The 19,020-nt window shown below is 39.0% G+C and overlaps 1 protein-coding gene across 1 annotated transcript; it reads right to left on the bottom strand.

The window, feature by feature from the left end:
• Positions 1–1,986: 1,986 nt before the first annotated feature.
• Positions 1,987–18,458, bottom strand: radx (RPA1 related single stranded DNA binding protein). The gene is made up of 15 exons (XM_041800587.1): positions 17,622–18,458; positions 15,017–15,159; positions 14,690–14,882; positions 12,762–12,870; positions 11,239–11,339; positions 11,032–11,151; positions 10,848–10,943; positions 10,574–10,741; positions 7,647–7,804; positions 5,738–5,859; positions 5,545–5,592; positions 5,348–5,466; positions 2,931–3,167; positions 2,603–2,785; positions 1,987–2,511 (listed from the first exon to the last, which is right to left on the bottom strand). The coding sequence occupies exons 1-15, from the start codon at positions 18,208–18,210 to the stop codon at positions 2,375–2,377; spliced, it is 2,523 nt and encodes an 840-aa protein (XP_041656521.1). The 5' UTR covers positions 18,211–18,458; the 3' UTR covers positions 1,987–2,374.
• Between the last annotated feature and the right edge of the window lie 562 nt (positions 18,459–19,020).

Genomic DNA, 19,020 nt, shown 5'->3' with positions numbered 1-19,020 from the left:
GCAAGGTTCACACACCTTTCTGAAGTCAAATTCAAGCTTTCAAAGCGTCCTGAGGGTACATTTTAAAACTTTTCTAGCACCTTACAGATGTGTTATATTCTGCATTTTCACATACACACACTTAAGATATTTAACTTCCTTATCATTTAAAATAGAGAGTATAAACCAGCCTCTCTCAACCGGGGTGAATGAAAGGCCTAGGTCAGTAAGCACTGCGTAAAAATCTGTTTTTGTTTTTTGTTTTTTGTAGTTGAATGGGTGTGCTGAAATAGGACAAGGTATGTTATTAAAGTCCACGACTTCCCGATGATGCTTGATGCCAAAACGTGTCTGAGATTTTTTTTGTTTTAAGATTTATTTTGGGGCTTTTTTGCTTTCATTGGAGACAGGACAATGGACAGATCCAGAAACAGGGAGGAGAGAGTCGGGACTGACGAGATAAAAAGGGCCACAGGACTTTTGCACCCAAGATTTGAACCTTGCCTCATTTTCTTCCCTGATTGTGGGACTTACAAGTCAGATGCTTAACCAAGCAGAGTCAGGGTTTTTTAATGTCTACATCCTTGCTTCCCAACCTGGGGTCCAACACCCCCTTAGAGAGGGTGCAAGGCTCTGTCTGTCCTGAGGTTTTTTAAAATTAAATTTGCTCATATTAACAGAAATCATGGTTTAACACTAATAAATAATTCAAACAATAGTTGTTGGGTAATAGAATTTGTATTTGGGGCTACTTTGGATTTACACACAAAAACATTAAAATTTATGTTCATTTTGGCCACAAATTATCCCTATTTTTTCTGTGTTGGTCCTGGGGGGCCTTAAAGGAAAAAAGGTTGGGAACCACTGGTCCACATGACCATTCTGTTAAAAAATATATGTATTTCAATTGTTTAAAGAAGATTTTGGATATAAATCTCATTAACTTTATCACTACATTAGTCCTTTGGCAGTCATGGGGATGTTGGCTGCTTTTCATCAATGCATTTTGACTGGTTTAACTTGGGATTTTTTCAAATATTTAAAGAGTGCCTCAGCAGGTTATAAAATAGGTATAAATCAATGTATAAAAAAGATTGACAAATGCTGCTTTAAACAACCAAAACTATGATCAGTATTAGGAGGTCTATTGACCTGGCATGCCAGATGGATTTGTTGCCAGTGAGAAAGACGGAAACGGGCGTATCCATCTGCTATGCAAGGTTAGAGGTCTATAGCAGCCTTTCCCAAACTTCAGTGCCCTTGAACAATAATAAGACTCAAATAGTAGATTTTTTTTATCATATTTTAGTTTCATAAACAGGGAATTTCATTGCAAATGCTTTGCTTTCAGATACAGAAACATTACTCTGAAAGTGTTTGTTGGGTGACAGAGTAGAACTGATGAGCCACTGTCATCTGGTTTGTTTTAATCAAACATCTGCAGACATTGAAGTTTTCATCTCTGTAAACAGAGAGCAAACTCTCCCCAAGTAGCATTAATGACTCCAAACACATGAATAAACTCTTGAAATCAGGAAGTGGCATAGTAGAATGTTTAACAGAGTGTCACCAGATAATCCAACACCAGTTGAACCGTAACACTGGTCTTATACATCAGGTGTCAATGATTCAAACTTCTGGCTGTGTTTTGATACTTTTAAATCTTAAAATGATTGCATGTTATGAAGAATTGTATGAAAATTAAAAATGTGTTTCTTTTATTTCTAGGATTTTTACTTATTATAAATGCCTCAAAATAATTGATCATTTTAAAGAAAGTTTTACTAAATGTAAATTTGAAGTCCCCTATAAAATGATGACTGATACCTTTACTGCACTTGGTTATTGCCTGATATTCTACTATTTTTCCTGATATTTTATCAATTATTTTGTTTTTTTTTAAGCTAAAACCCTCGAACTTTTTAATTTTCTCAGCGTAAAAGCAAACTTTTCAGTCAGATAGCTATTTTAATCATGAGAGGCATACAACATCTGTTTCAAGCCATTTATTCAAAATCCAAAAGCATTTTTCAAACTTTGAAAACAAAACATTAAAATTCAAGCACCCATAAAAACCTGTAACATTCATCAGTTATGGCAAACACTTTTAGTGAAAATGAAAAAGCAGTGAAATGTATTTTAATATTTACAGTGTGGATAGGAACAGTTTCTTCTCTTTAAAAATTGAACACATGATTAAAACATCATGTTACATTTACTATACATGTTTAAAAAGAAGAAATCAGATAATTTACAGTTATCAAGCTTGGTCTAAATCAATGTGTCAAGCTTTTATTAGCTCTCCCAATCAAAAATAACCAACTTACATGATGAATAAACAATTGTGATATTTACACATACTCTTAGAGAGCTGAACTCTGACTCTCTGTCTGTCCTAATCGAGACAAACCTCCGCCACTCTGTAAACTTTGCTGATCAGGACTTCCACCAGATCTCCACCCAGATGACAAACATCCAAGACGCACACAACATGTGTGTCCTCCAGCTCCCCCGCAGTTGCCAACACCTCCTCTGCAACACAGTTATGTTCACATTTCATCATCATCCGTCACACTGCTGCTGTGTGTTGGGGTTAAACCCGGACATGTCGTGTGCTGGTTACCTGGCTCAGGATGTATCACTTCACTGTGGTTTGCAGAGTCACTGAGAGGACAGAGGAAGCCTGATGAAAGGCACGTCAGCATTGTGTTGCCATGGGGATCCTGAGGAAGACCGACAGCCCGGGGCTCGTCTGAGCTTGTGACAGGGAAATACGCAGCGTTGATGGCTATCTGCTTGTTAATGCCTGGTGATTAAATAAAGATTTTGGTCATTGCATCTTTGCAATCGTCCCAATCTCAGCCCACATAAAGGCAGAGGCTACAATCTGACACACGGGTTGGATAACAGAAGCTAAAATGCTTCAGTGACCTCTTTACTCTAAATTTTACCTAAAATAGTAACTTGGTAAAATCCTGGACAGGCAGCAGGCTGGATTGTGTCAGTAGTAGCCCCTGGTGTCCACCGTGTTGGCTGAAGGTTACTCTGCTGCAGGAGGACGTCCTTATCATCAAATGTGAACCTCTGAGAGACGCTGTCCTCGTAAAGACGGCCTTGACACAAATGTTCACTCACTTCTTCTTTCTGCTTCGGCCAGCTGCTGCTTTCCCAGGAGAGCACATCAGAGCCTGTGGGTGGACAAAAACACATCAGAGGCCTGCACAGAGCGAGTTATGCATATACAGTGTGTCTTGGTTGTCGGGCTCCCCAACAAGGAGATCACACAAAAGGATCACACAAAGCAGGCTATGGACCCTTGAAGTTAACTTTTTAACAGGACTATGTTCACATTAAAAGGGGCAGAGGTAAAGCAAACAACCATCTATACACATGAACAAGTCTGCTGTAAGAAGCTCATCAGATTTAACAAACTATGCAAACTATGTAATCAAAATATGACAGAGCTGAACAACAACTAAAATCAGACTGAAATCAGACTGCTGCAGTGAAAAATTCAGGAAGAACTGGATTGTAAAATAAACAATTATCAGGTGTTAAAGAACAAATGCATGCTTATACTTAGGGTTGCACAATAGAGGATTTTATCGATATCTGATATTTCTAAACTTATTGTAGCTGATACCAACACTGATATGTAAACACCTACGCACCAGCAAAGAGAGGCTGAGTCAATAGGAGTTGAAGGAGGAGCAGGGAAGTCTGGTATTTGTTTTATGTTTTGGGTTTCATTCAAAATATTCGGGGTTCATGGTGGCTCCCCTTAAGTTTGCGATACCCTACGGCTGATACATGATTTATACTGCTGAAAAGTCCGTACAGTCCATTGGTTGTAAATAACAGCTGAAACTGTCATCTGTCAGTACTGATATTTAACCTTTAAGCTATTATCTGCCAATGCTGAAATCATGCCAATAATATTGTGTATCTCTACTAATATTGATCTTCATTACTGCAATATACATTGGCGAGAAAGAGTATGTGAACCCTCTTAAATTATCCAGTTTATCTGCATTAAATGGCCATCAAATGTGATCTGATCTGTATCTTAGTCAGAAATATAGACAAACACAATGTGCTTAACCCAGTACCACACTAATAATTATAATATCTTAAGTTTTTATCGAACACAGCCGTTAAACTTTCACAGCGCTGCTGGAAAAAGTAAGTAAACCCAGAAGACCACTGGAGGGAGCATCATGATTTGGGGCTGCTTTACTGCCTCAGGTCCTGGGCTGCTCACCATTATCAAGGGGAAAATGAATTCCCACGTTTATCAGGGTATCCTACAGGAAAATATCAGGGTGGCTGTCTGCCAGCTGAAGCTCAACAGAAGTGAAGTGATGCTGCAGGACAATGACCCTAAACATCAGAGTAAATCTTCAACATCATGGCTTCAAAAAACAGAAAATCCTTCTGGAGTGGCCTAGTCAGAGCCCAGACCTGAATCCAACACGTTTTTACTATAAGGACCTCAGGAGAGCTGTTCACATCAGACATACCTTTTCTTGATCTAAAAATATTAACTGAAATTTTCCCTCAGTTTCATCATTCTCTTACATGAAGAATTTTTGACAGTTTAGGATTAAATAACTCAGCTCAGACTCAGAAAGGAAGTACTATGAGGCTTATCAAAAAAAAGGAAACATAACTAACCATGATCATTTCATATCAGCTGATGGAGCTGATATTGACATCTATTTATCATTACCTTGCTGCAATCAAATAAACACTACTGAAGGCAATTACTTCTGATTAAAAATAAGTTGCTAATGCATGCACTGTCCATAGGAAACATGTTATGTATTTTGTTTGCATTTCTCTAACTAGTAAATGACTCAATTATTTACTTTTTTTATTAACAGGGCATTTCAATGCAATTTTCCTCTACTTATAGAAAAATCACTCAGTCGTTTAACCAACACACATCAGAGGACATGCCCTGGTTCTTACTCTTGGCTTAAATTTTGAGATTACTGGTCATAACTGTGCTTCATTTCATCCTGTCTTTTATTAAAGATGTTTTAACTGGTTGTATAAACACTTAAGACCATCATTCAGCTGCAGAGGTTTTTGATGTTTTTAAATTCTAGCCCTTTTATGCTTTTAAATAGTTGTGTGGATTCTTGAGCACAGTCTTTTATTGACCACTGTGGCTGCTGCTTCATAAAGCTGCTCCAGAGCAGGTTGGACATTCAGCTAAAGTTACCATGGTGATCTACCACGGTAAGAAAAGAGCCACATTTGTAGTCCTGGAAACCCAGAGTTAACCCTAAAATTATCTTTCTTACACTCTTTGCAGTACAGTCTCCTGGTGCACAATCATAAAGCTGAAGCTCTAGTTCTGTACCTTGATCTTGATGCTGCAGTTTGAGGCGAGACTCGACATCCTGGACCTGCTCAGGATCAGAGTCGCTGTCTTCTTCTTCTTGCTCTCTTCCTTCCTCTCTGAATTTATCACCAAGCCTCCTGCACGAGCAAAGATAGATGAGCTCAGAGAGGTTTTAGTTGGATATCAATGATTCGCACTAGCAGTGTCTTAAGTACCTTTTTGCTTTCAGGTTACCACGGTTCAGAGAGGACTGCTTGGCTTCCCTGTAAAACACGTTGCAATGTTTAACTTTATCTGATGATTTACATTAGGCTTTAGGTGGAAATGTGCTCCTACTAGCTACAAAGGTACAATTAATGATGCACTATCACACTCATAAATCAAAGAAGGACTAGGGTGAGATGATACCTCATTGTGTTTCTTCTTTTCCTTCTGCTTGCAGAGATTTTTTCAGCAGGAGAGGACACTGAACTGGATGAGGGGAAGCCATGTGGTTCTGGCTCACACACTTCAGTAGAACCATCCAGCACCTGCAGAAACCAGTTAACTTACTCCAAACTTGTAATAATTTCTTTTTGCATTGCAAAAAAAACTTTTAAATAGCACCAACAGGGTTCTACAGTTTTAAAAAAATGAAATTTAAAACTTTTTTAAGACATGAACTGAGAAAAATCAAAACCCATACCATTTTTAGCACAGCAAATGATCAAAAATAAAAGGCAGGTAAGATTTCTCAGTACATGGAACCAGGGAAAATGATCTGATTTAATGTTCTGTTTATGCAATGTCCAGTGATGTAGGACTGTGGTTCCCAAATGGTGTGCTTTGATAAAAGTGACAGTGTTGCCTAGAACTAAGTACTAGGAATGGGTGGTAAAACAGTAATACCATATACTGGGGTATTGAAAAAAAAAGCCATGGTACTGTTTTAATTACAGTCATGAAGATGGTGCTGTTTAATGAGGGCACATCTATAATAAATCCCTTGTGTCCATTTCTAGCTGCAGCACCACCGCCTGTGTGTGAAGATGCTTTAAAAGTGATTAAAGAACTCCTGTTAACGATGATGAACCAATTTGGCAAACTATGAGTGTGCACATATACTGGCGCACACATCCTCGCACGGCACAGCTGACACCTTTAGGCAAACTGTTAACCATGTACTGCTGACTGTAGTTGAAAATACTTTATTTTTTCTTTCTGGGTGATGAGAAATGATAAAGTTTATAATTAATCTTTTGTGCTGTGTCCTTCAGCAGTGATGCCAGACACAATTAAAACCATCAAAGGTATTCAAAAACATTTAAACTTATCTTTACCCATTTTTAAGTGAAATGTAGACAAACCTGGACAGAGCATACCACGGGGAATGTTAAAATAAATAACAATAAAGACCTATCTTCATCTGTTTAAAAGCACACGGAACATTACATCACATTCCCCGAGTTGATATGATAATAGACGATTATCATTTCTTATTAAATCAGGGAGGAGGGGAGGGGAGAGAGCGGAAAAGTGCATAAATGTTATAAATGGAAAGGGGAAAACTGGAACTTCTTTTGCTCCTCTGTCTGTAGCTTAGTTGACTTAATAAGTGTAAAAACAACTCATGTATTATAAATCACTTCCAGCATTCATGTGAAGCTTACGTTATGAAAGTTGATGGTGGAGGCGTGCGCTCTGCTCTCTATGCTGGCGCGTTCACACCAACAAGCGCCTGTATAATGTGATTTTTGAACACCTGGCGGTAATGCCGTATACCCCAGTAAAATATGAAGAGGGTATGATGGTATTAAAAAATGAAAACCAACAACTAAACACAAATCTGTTATTACTACAGCTGCACAACAACTAAAGACATTGTCCCATGCTTTAAGAAGCTATTTTGCATGGATATGAATATGATGTGAATCAAGATTTCGGCTTGAATTAAGTTGTGTCTTGCACAAAAAGTTCAGCTCGAGAGTAAATATTTTTTTTGGCCACAAACACCCAAATTTGATGATTTCTGGCACATTTAGTGCCCCTATTCTATCAACATAGTGTACAATGATATTTATTATAGCACATACTGGCAGGTTTGCTAGTCTGATTCTGAGCAGTTAGTAAATTATTACAAAGGAGAGTTACACTTTTTTATCATGGCTGGCCTGGGCGTACTTGGATCAAGACACATCTTAGACCAAGTGTCATCTAAAATTAGAGACCTCTCACTTTTAAAAATAAGACTTTGTAAGACCTTTGCGGCTTTACATTTCAAAATTTGGATTAAGGACTTTTAAAGACTTTCAAGGATCTGCAGGAACCCGTGCCTTACCTCTTTATCTTGTGCTCCTCTAGACTCTGGGGTCTTCGGGTGTTTCACGAATCGCACTGCTGTGATCTGTCCTTGTATTGTGAGTTTTTTGTGTTCCCTGTACTGCAGGGTCTCTAACTCCTTCTTCAAGTCAGCCACAGCAACCAGAGGAGCCTGAGCTGAAGACATTTGGAGTTGGAAAATAAAGTAGACATTGACAATTAAATCAAATTATATTTACTGAAATTCAGGAACCAGGCTCTGCTGGTCTATTGAACTCTGTGTGGTGGTAGCTCAGTCTGTGAGGACAGATTGGGAACCAGAAGGTCCCTGGTTCAAGTCACGGTGGAGATTAAGGTGTGGAAATCAGTTTCGGTGGCTGGAAAGGTGCCAGTTCACTTCCAGCTCTATTTGGAAAATAGAGAAGATATAGAAAACCCACTGGAATGTGCAAAAACAAAGGATTTCTGTGGAATTACAGATTATTTCCTGGAGAAGTTTTGACTCAACCTGAAATATGCTTTAATAAAAAAGCATGACTGCAGTCCACTTCACCTTTGGACATAACACTGAACTACCAAGGGTCTGAGGCATCCCTTAAGCGGCCCCTCACTCTGGAATCTCTCCACTAATGCGTCTCAGTTTATACTGATTGTATACATACATTTATTTTATATAGGGATGCAAAATATTCGATATCAGGTATGCCAATATTTACAAATTCATTCTCGCCGATACCAATATTGAAACCGATATGTAAATCCCTGTAGTTCAGACCTACATATTCAGTCCTTAAAACACATTTTAAAGATTTAGAAGAACAAATACACAAATTTCATTTTTAAAATAAAATTTAAAACTTAAAGAATGAGGATGATCCAAAAAAAGACTTTGGTACATGTGTAAATCTTCCTGGATCAGGTCGTCCTCACAAACTGAGTGACCGTGCAAGAAGGAGACATGTGAGAGAGGCCACCATGGCACCTATGACTACTCTGAAGGAGTTACAAGCTTCAGCAGTTGATATGGGAGACACTCTGCATACAACAACTGTTGCCCACTAGTTGAAGCTTTATGGGAGAGTGGCAAAGAGAAAGCCGCTGTTGAAGAAAACTCAGATTCAGTCTGGACTAGAGCTTGCCAAAAGGCATGTGGGAGACTCCTTGGTCAAGTGGGACAAAGTTCTTTGGTCTGATGTAGACCAAAATGGTGCTTTTTGGCTATCAGACAAGACACTATATTTGTCACACACCAAACATTGCACATCACCACAAATACACTATCCCCACTGAGAAGCATGATGACAGCATCATGCTGTGGGGATGCTTCTCGGCAGCCAGCCCTGGGAGGCTTACAACAGTACAAAATATAATAAAAATCCTGTAGGACAATCTTATTCAGTCAGCAAGAGAACTTCTGCTTGGGTGAAGATTTATTTTCCAGCAAGACAAGAACCCGAAGTCTCTCGATTACACAGTGTAGACTAAAATTTTCTCTCAGAGATTAATAATATGGAATTATAAGTAGGGGTGACCTGGAATAGTCTGTGATTCGACGATTCGCTTCGTCAGAGTCTGATTCGACTATTATCCTCATAGTCGAATCACACTCCACCCGCTGTCCTGCGGTGCTGGGTTTGTTTATCACCTCAGACGGCAAGCACATGGCTAATTATGTATGCACGATGACGTCAAGGCAAGTCTATTTCTCGGCGCAAGCTCGCAGTTGCTGGGGACTATGCAGGGAAAGTGGGAAAGTTTGACCAGAGCTTTCTCATAAAGTAGAATTTTAATCTAAGTGAGGTTTACCCGGTTAACCAAAGGCTTAATATCATCAGCGGTATGGAGGGATTTTGTGTCATCGCTGTGAGTAATGAAGAGGCTGAAAGGAGGGGAACTATGGCTGAGCTGCTGAAACACCGATGCAGCAGCGGCAGAGAGAGAGAGAGAGAGAGAGGCATACGCTAGCTAATTAGCAGAAGTAGTCTTGGATAAGCCGTTAATGAGAGGAGGACTGGACCGAACTCTCTGTGGAGTATTTGTCTTTTCGGGACTAGTCCAAATAAACCAGGATGGTTGGATTTCCAGCTTTAGCAGAGGTTACAGCAATATCATCATGAGGACTGATATTAGCAGCTAACGGTAAGACTCATTTTTCATTTGAAATGTAGAGTTTATACGCAGTGTCCAGTTAAGAGAGCACTTTTTATGTGTTTGGATGCTTCGTTGTTGTCGGTGGAGGATGGTATTTGGCTGTTGTAAGCTGCAGCTAAAGTGCTCACAGGCTAATGGTGCTGATGTGAAGCTAACTGTTGTTGTTTATGAGTTTAATGTGGGCGTATATTGTGTATCTGACTGCATGTGTAAGGAAAAGCGCGCAGCTTTCATTTTGATACTTTAAACCACTTACACAAAAAATAAGAGAGAGATTAATGCGTTTTGCTGCTGTTAATACAACAAAATAATGTTAAAGCAAATGTCCGGTAGTTCTAAATGCCTGGAATTCTTGAGGACTGCCGGTCTGGGGACAAAAAGTCTAACAGAAACGCTGCTCGACTATTAGTCGACTAAAGGCAAAATCTGACGAATCAAATTCGACTATGAAAAACCTTAGTGATTGACACCCCTAATTATAAGTATTTTGGGTGGTTTGAAAGAAAATCTTTTGCATTCAGACAAACAGAGCCAGATTTACTGTATCTTAACTATGCCACGCTGTATATTTGTGCAGAGAAATCTGACCCAGATTTGATTTGAGTCCTGCCACCCACAAGAGAGCTGTATGAATTTAATTTTGCTTCAGTACTGAACAAGAGTTACACATTTCACATCCAGTAAAAGACTGAACCTGAGGACATTCAGTTCTTTCTGAAATACATTTTAAGGCCAAATTATCCCAGACATTTGAATATTTTATCAAAATCAAATATACAGCCGATGTTCCCTCACCTGAGGCTTCTGCCATTGACTGGGTAAACACCTGTGGTGGATGAGGGTAGCAGTAATGACCACCAACAGCTGTCTTCTGGAGGACGACGTTGTCCTTCAGTGTTTTGGTCCACTGGATGAAGCTCTTCACTTTAGGGTCACTCACATACGGTTGACCTTTGTGGTAGCCTGTTATGGATACAGATTATTAAGGGTTTTGTTGTGACTTCAGAGACTGACACCACCATTTCATGGAGATTATCAGGTGTTTTATTCTTAGTCCAGATAAACTCACCTGTGATGAACGTCTCAGTCTCACAGCTGCTTGTGAGGTATGGCAAAGAACCTTCAACTTGGCAAACTCTCATCTGAGTGCACACCAGGTAAGTCACTGAGGGAGAGATTACATATAATTAGTAGGTGAGTGAGAGCACTTACAGGTGAGGCAGTGGATCTGTCAAAGAGGAGTTAATACTTACTGGGGCAAATTCGACTGAAGATTTCTGGCTGAGAAGAGGAGAAAACCTCCAGGATAAAAGGTTTCTCAGAGGTCCCATCCACTGCATGGATCCAGCGAAACGTCCAGTATTTTTCTGGACCTTTAAGATCAACACAGTCAATCTCCAAAACATCACCTTTAACTCTATTTTAAAAAGTTAGCTGGTTAAAAACGTAACAGAATTTACCCTTGTTGCCTTTGCTCCTCACCCTTTCAATACGGCCAACAAATGTCACCAAACAAATTACATCACATGCCGAATTGTTGGACAAATTTTCCAACTCTGACCTGTAAAATACACAAATTAAAACAACACATTTCACTGAACAGGTCCTACAGGTCAGGTTGTATCATAAAGGCAAAGTAATAAAACATGCAGAAAACACAAAAGTGATGGTAATAAAACAGAATTTAAAAAAGACATGTAATAAGAGCATGGCTCAGAAACTCCATTGCAATTTAAAATAAGATTCACATGATGGGATGGATTTTAAAGACAACTTTTAATTTTTTCAAAGGACTCCATAATGCCAATATAGGGACAGCGAGTTCAAAAAGATATAGGCAGAAGGGTTTTTTTTGGTAAACAAAGTTACTGTCTTAGTTTGGACTGGCTGACAGAACTTGAGATAACAAGTACTGCTTAATGTATTTCTTTAAAAAGCAAAAGTAGCACAAACTAGCACAAACACCCTAAGTGCTCAATAACAACTGACTACTCTGAAATAAATACAAGATAACTGTGCCCTAACAAAAGGATTGGAGCTCAGTGATGAGACCCCTTACTTGAATGATATCAATGCCATTGATTCCAGGAAACACTCTGTCCTTTTACAGTACTAACAGTATTAAAATACAGGGCTGACACCTTTCTCTTGACTGGTTGGATAGTTGGTCGATATGCTCTAATCCATGCCATTGACCACTCTGTCCTTTTACAGTTCTAACAGTACTAAAATACAGGGCTGACACCTTTCTCTTGACACCTTAAACTTGAATGTTGCATTGGTTTAGAAGATTTCAAAGCCAGAGTTAGGAAGCATTTGATCACTGTATGCACATGTTTTTCTACTGGAAGCTGCGGACTAGTTGATTGATGTAACCTCTGTTATTATGTTCTGTTTTTGGTCACATGTGTGAAACCAATCTTGCTGCCACCTTGGCCAGGACTCCCTTGTAAGAAAAAGATTTTGATATCTCAATGGTAATATTCCTGGTTAAATAAAGGTTAAATACATTTAAAAAATAGAAATAATGCCCCTTTGCATTCCTTGTGAGTTACTGTTAAGTTGCTCTACCTCCACCTACTCCCTCATCTTCATGAAGAGGGAAAGATGAACAGAGGATTAGATTAGATGGCTTTCTAAACTTTAATTTTGGCCTCCAACCATCATTTTTCCTCTACATCCAAATTCAGACTTGTCTTAATTGTTTTATCTGGAATCTCCTTTACTGTCTTTTGCAAATTTGTCCCTGCACTCTCAGTTATCTAAGTACTGAGTCAGCTGATCTTGCTTCTCTTTATCCCATTTCTACCAGACCGACCTTAATTATCCTTCCTCGCTGTTCAGCTTCTTCTCTGATTCTGCATAGCTAAGCTTTTCCTTTCATATGCTTCATCCACCAAGTCCTCCCAGGGAGCCATCGCTGCTATGGTTTTCACACCGGAAGTGCTCAATAACAAATGACAAACAGTGTAAATGCCCAAACCTGGTGGTGAACTGGTAGCACACTTCAGGTAATCCCCACTGAGGTAGGACACTCTTTGGTGAGACCACAGTGATGACTGAAGGTGGGTTTCGAGGGTTCAGGCAGATTTCTTGCATTGCATTGTTCAGAAATCAAAAAGGAGACAGTTAATGGATTGACAAATAAGATACATACATTCATGGACAAAAGTATTGGCAGTCCTGGAATTCTTCCTGAAAATACACCATTTCTCCCAGAAATTGTTGCAATTACAAATTTTTTGGGTATACACATGTTTATTTCATTTATGTGCACTGAAATAACACAAAAAAGCAGAAGAAAAAAGCCAAAATTGACATAATTTTACACAAAACTCAAAAAATGGAACGGACAAAATTATTGGCACCCTTTTAAAACTGTGGGTAAATCATTTTATTTCAAGCATGTGATGCTCATTTCAACTCACCTGTGGTAGTTACAGGTGCTGGCAATATAGAAATCACACCTGAAGCCAGTTAGAATGTATAAAAGTTGGCCCAACCTTTGTGTTGTGTGCCTGTGTGTGTCACACCAAGCATGGAGAAGAGAAAGAAGAGCCCAGAATTGTCTGAGGAGTTAAGAGGCAAAATTGTGGAAAAATATAAACAATCTCAAGGTTACAAGACCATCTCCAGAGATCTTGAAATTCCTTTGTCCACTGTGTGTAATATAATCAAGAAGTTGACAACCCATGGAACTGTGGCTAATCTCCCTGGACGTGGATGGAAGAGAAAAACTGACAAAAGAATGCAACGCAGGATAGTTGGAATGGTGGATAAACATCCTCAGTCAACTTCCACATAAATTCAGGCTGTCCTGCAGACTCAGGGTGCAAAAGTGTCAGCTTGGACCATACATCATTATCTGAATGAGATGAAGCACTATGGCAGGAGACCGAGGAGAACCCCACTGCTGACAAAGAGACATAAAAAAGTCAGACTGGAGTTTGCAAAAATGTACTTGAGTAAGCCTCAATCCTTCTGGGAGAACATTTTGTGGACAGATGAGACTAAGGTAGAGCTTTTTGGAAAAGCACGTCATTCTACTGTTTACAGAAAACAGAATGAGGCCTACAAAGAAAAGAACACAGTACCTACAGTCAAACATGGTGGAGGTTCAAGCATGTTTTGGGGTTATTTTGCTGCCTCTGGCACTGGGTGTCTTGACTGTGTGCAGAAATCATGAAATCTGGAGACTATCAAAAGATTTTGGGCCACAATGTAGGGCCTAGTGTCAGAAAGCTGGGTCTGCATCAGAGGTCATGGGTGTTTCAGCAGGCAACATACCTCAAAAAGCACTAAGAAATGGGTGGAGACAAAGCACTGGAGAGTCCTAAAGTGGCCAGCAATGAGTCCAGATCTAAATCCCCCTGAACACCTATGGAGAGATCTCAAAATTGCTGTTGCAAGAAGGCACCCTTCAAATCTGAGAAACCTGGAGCAGTTTGCAAAAGAAGAGTGGTCCAAAATTCCAGTTGAGAGGTGTAAGAAGCTTGTTGATGGTTATAGGAAGTGATTGGTTTCAGTTATTTTTTCCAAGGGTGTACAACCAAATATCAAGTTGAAGGTGCCAACAATTTTGTCTGGCCAATTTTTTGAGTTTTGGGTAAAATTATGTCAATTTTGGCTTTTCTCTTCTGCTTTTTATGTCGTTCCGATGCACATAAAGGAAATAAACATGTGTATACCAAAAACATTTGTAATTGCAACAATTTCGGGGAGAAACGGTGTATTTTCAGGAAAAATTCCAAGGGTGCCAATACTTTTGTCCATGACTGTATATACAGTGCATACATAAGTCATAATGTGGTGTAACCTCTCCAGACAAACCACAATAACCATTAGTGTTATTCACACAGTTGGCACTGATCTTCAAACTGCAAAACTGTTTTCCATAAGGTTTTTACATACCTACAGAATCAAAGGTTTTCATTCTGTGATGATCCATTTGTGGATGTGATCGTTTTGCATAACTCTGCTTCAAGGTGTAACTCTGGAGGTATAAAACTGTGCCAACATTTAGCCTGTGGTAAAATTCTGGACATAGTTCATTCCAAAGCACAAGAGACATTGTACCACTCTGGTCAGCCACTTCAAAGTAAGTCTGAAAATAACAAAGCATGAGATGGGAAACAAGTTCACTATACAACATAATAACAGAGCAATGAATATGAAGTTAGATGTGTTATTATAAGATCCTGTTAAACTGTTGAATAGTATTGGGAGGATTAAACTCACCTGGTAGGGGTAATCGATCTTCAGCCCAAACTTCCCATAGTAACGTAATCTAGATTTGTGTATTATCTTCACCAGAAGAGGAAGAGGTTTCCAGTTGCTTCTAAAGGATGACTCCAGGCTACTAAGAAGAGTAATCTTGGACACTGTTGAGAAAGCAAGATTGTGGACAAAGGTGGGCAACATTTTTTTTAAACAACAACAAAAGACAACTTCCATTATTTTAGTAGCTGATAAAATTTGAAAACTACCAAAACTTTTAAAAATGGCAACCATTTCATCAGAAAGCGTGGACCAAGGAATTTGTCTTTTAAAAATGGAGATGAATGCCTGCACAGTGTCTACGTTTTTGATTTTGTTGTCAATGTTTTGGTAATGTTGTTAAAGGCTTGCTTTATCAGCAGTTGCCTCCCATGGGGCCCTAATGTTGATGAAAAATAATATTAGAAAAAACTGCTGCAAAAGTGCCCTCTTGGATACCCCTATGGTAAATAGACATGATTAAGTGTTCTCCAGGGTGCACTCTCAGTGAGCAAAGCATGGTGAAGTTCCTCTTTGGTGCAGTGTTAATTTTGTTGACTAAAACTCTGACTAAAAATTTTTGTCAACTACCCTTTATTAAAACTAAGACTAGCTAAAAACAGTTATTTGATAACTTAGAGTCTGATGAAAATTAAGTTTAGTTTTTGTCAAGATTACCAAAATGAGACAAAAACATAATATAGCTTTCACTGGGCATTCAAAACGCATAGTATTTCCCAACTGTGGGTAAATCTGTCAAAAAACAGTAAACCTGTAGCACTTCTTCCACTCTGCTGTAGGAAGCAGGAATCCTACGCTATGAAGGTTGCATAGAACCCACTAACATGATTTTGTACCAGATAAAGGCAAGAGAATAAATGTTTGAACTAAACCTAAAAAAATAAAATGTAAGGATTTCAAATTGACTAAAACTGGACTAAAACGCTTTTGAGTTTTCATCAACTAAAACAAGACTAAAGCAATGAAAGTTTGAACAGACTAAAATGTGACCAAAACTAAAAGGCATTTAATCTAAATCTAAAGACTAAAACTTCCTGAGAACAACATGTGGCTAAGTTCCCTCTGAGGTACCTTCAATGGACAAAACTTGATTAAAAGAATGCCCTCTAGGGTGCCATCTCAGTGGACAAAATCTGATGAAGTGCCCTCAAAGGTACCCTTTCAGTGGAAAATTACATTTTGCCCTTCAGGGTGCCTCTCCAGAGGACAAAAGTACTGAGCAATTAATTGAGTTTTGATTTAAATTACAATTTTAGCTTCCCACAATAATGAAAACAAGCTGAGATTTAATGACCACTACGCCCCATGCCATGTTGCTGTGAAAGCTAAAGGAGACAACAAAAAGGCAAAAAAAAAGCATTATGACCCAGTCCTGTTGAGGGTGTTTTTTAGGAGACAGGTCTAAAACAATGAACAATAACCAGAAAATTTGTTAAACATTTATCGAAATCATCATGATTATGATTTTTACCATAATTGAGCAGCTCTAGTGGATAATGCGTAATAAAGCTACCTTCCTTATCCTAACCAAGCTCCTCAAAATCCTATATAGGCTATGCAACATTGCTAACGATAGCTGCTTCAATAGAGCAGTCATTCTCCATATTAAAGCTGATCAAGACTCACCAGATTTGGGGAAGGCAGGCTCTCTGAACTTATGCTGCTATTCATTGAGAAGAGCATCCCAGTTGGCCACAAACAAGGTCAATGACTATTCCTATCCTGCCCACTGATATAATTACTAGTATTGATATTTACTATTTGTGGCACTTGCTGATGTTGTTTCTTCTTGTCTAGATCTTTGCTTGTGTTGTACATACTCCCAAATGTATGTTGCTTTGGACAAAAGTGTCTGCTAAATGACACTGTAACATTGTATTAAAGCAGGTCAGACCTACAACTTTAGTCCCCAAAACACAGTTTAAAGTTTGAGGATGGACAAACTTCAGCCCTAAAAACACACTTAAACATGCTAGAAACGATTATAAATAAAGAAAGACTTTAGCTTCCATGGGTCTGTTGGTACAGCATGAAACTCCCAAAATTTATTTGTTTGTATGGTCAATATTTACAGCTGATATAGGCAGATTTTTGAATCCAAAATACCAGTCTTAAATATTGGTAGATATTTTCATATTAATCAATACTGTTATATTTATTTTCTTAGCTAATACCTGCTGATAACAATATCAAGCCGATATCATCTTGCATCCCTAAATAATCTTTTTTTTCTCTTTATTTTGACCTAGATTTAACCCAGATTTCAGTCAGTTTCACCAGTTTTTGTGCACTTGTGTCCACCCCTTACAGAAGGTGCCCTTTTGATATTTTTGCCCCCCCATCTCTCAAATATTATGAATCCACTACTGTACCCAGGACTTAGTTTTAGATGCAATTTTGGTCTCTAGAAAGGATGTGATATAAGTTGATTCTTGCTAGTATTTTTTAAAGGTTTAAAATTCTGGTATCACAACAATCCTACTGTAAAATACATATTTAGTGCATTAATGGGGGAGTCAGTCAATGGATGAGTGTGAGTGACAATGGGATCATCAGAGTCTCTCACCATCAAGCACTGTGTCAGATGAGGAGGGACAGGCTGAGGTCCAGATGTCTCCCTCTGGATCATCATTGTTCCACAGAGACAGGTAGTGTCTGCGGGTCACCTGAAGGGGAACATCACTCTGCAGCTCCACACTCCTCTCCATGCCCTGTTTGACCAGTATAGGCAGTGAAGTGACATCTTTTACATGGGACAGGACAGCAGATCTCTCCACACCACAACACAGACTCTCAATACAAATGTAACCATGCCCCAGTCTCTTCTCGTTGTAAACAAAGGCACACTGAGTGATTCTGACGTCAGTCCCAGTCCTCAGGGTGTTTGTGTACACCAGGTGATTTAAGCTCGGGTGGAGAAAGCATTTGGCTCTCCACACACCGTCAGTGACCGTCACATCATAGCTGTAGCTGTCAGCCCGCTGTCCTTCAGTCTGCTCAGCTAAATACCTCTGAAGAGAAAGAACAGCGACAGGAGAAGACTCCGCACTCTGCAGTTTCAGACACTTTGTAGAGGATAAACGCTCTAACGTCCTCTGAAGAAACGACACGTTAGACAGCCCTGTCACCACCGAAGAAGAAGAATCATCCTCCATTGTGGACAACAAACAGGTTTGTTGCCGAAGAATCTCATGTTAGCTTGTTTGCTAACTATCGGAAAACTTTTCCTGCCAGTAGTAGCACAGTTTCCGACACGAGAAGAAGAAACATCAGGAGTGTTTCAAAGAATATGTAAGCGTTGCCCACAAAATATTGCCCCGGGGGCACTCAATACACTACAGTGTTGTGAGAAAATGATACGTCGTTAACCATAAATATCATGACGTATCCATATCCATGTCGCTAACGCGGGCTAACGGTTCAAACAACACGGGCGCTGTTTGATTACGTCACTATAATGCCCGAACGATAAATGCACAAAGTGTGCAAATACGAATAAAGGCAAGAAGATAAACCATTAATAAATTCATAATGCTTTAAAACCAAGCAGAATTTTTAACTATTTGTTTTTTGTATAAAAATTTCTTATTTAATTCGGCGATATGCTGAAAACTTGGATGACGTCACAAAAGCGACTATAGCAGTTCATACAAACAGTTTAATGAAACATTACTTTGATAAAGTATTGAGGCACAGCTGGCTTTCTTTTAGTCTTTTATTCAGGTACAGGAAAATACAGGGCTATTGTACACATAAACTATACTCACAGCATAAGGTCTTCAACAGTAAGACCTTCTACAGTAAGACTTAATGTTAAAAATGATTTTTTTAAATTGTTATATTAATGTTTAATTAATACTATTACATAAAGATTCCTTAGCAAAACTTTTGGGCATGCCTGGGCTGAAATAAGGTGTAGATGTGGCAAGTAAGCTGTCTGCGCCTGCTCTGGATGTCCTTGCATA

The sequence above is a fragment of the Cheilinus undulatus genome, linkage group 12 (genome assembly GCF_018320785.1).
Source record: "Cheilinus undulatus linkage group 12, ASM1832078v1, whole genome shotgun sequence".
NCBI lineage: Eukaryota > Metazoa > Chordata > Actinopteri > Labriformes > Labridae > Cheilinus > Cheilinus undulatus.
The sequence above is the reverse complement of the archived record's forward strand: the minus strand, read 5'-3'. Positions and strand labels throughout refer to the sequence as shown.

Bases quoted from the DNA above. Each gene is read 5' to 3' on its own strand.
- radx (XM_041800587.1), bottom strand. From the start codon at position 18,210: ATGGAGGATGATTCTTCTTCTTCGGTGGTGACAGGGCTGTCTAACGTG. The intron at 11,152-11,238 runs GTAAATTCTGTT...TTGATCTTAAAG, and splicing joins GAGGAGCAAAGGCAACAAGG to GTCCAGAAAAATACTGGACG. The intron at 3,168-5,347 runs GTACAGAACTAG...GTCCACCCACAG, and splicing joins ACTGCAGCATCAAGATCAAG to GCTCTGATGTGCTCTCCTGG.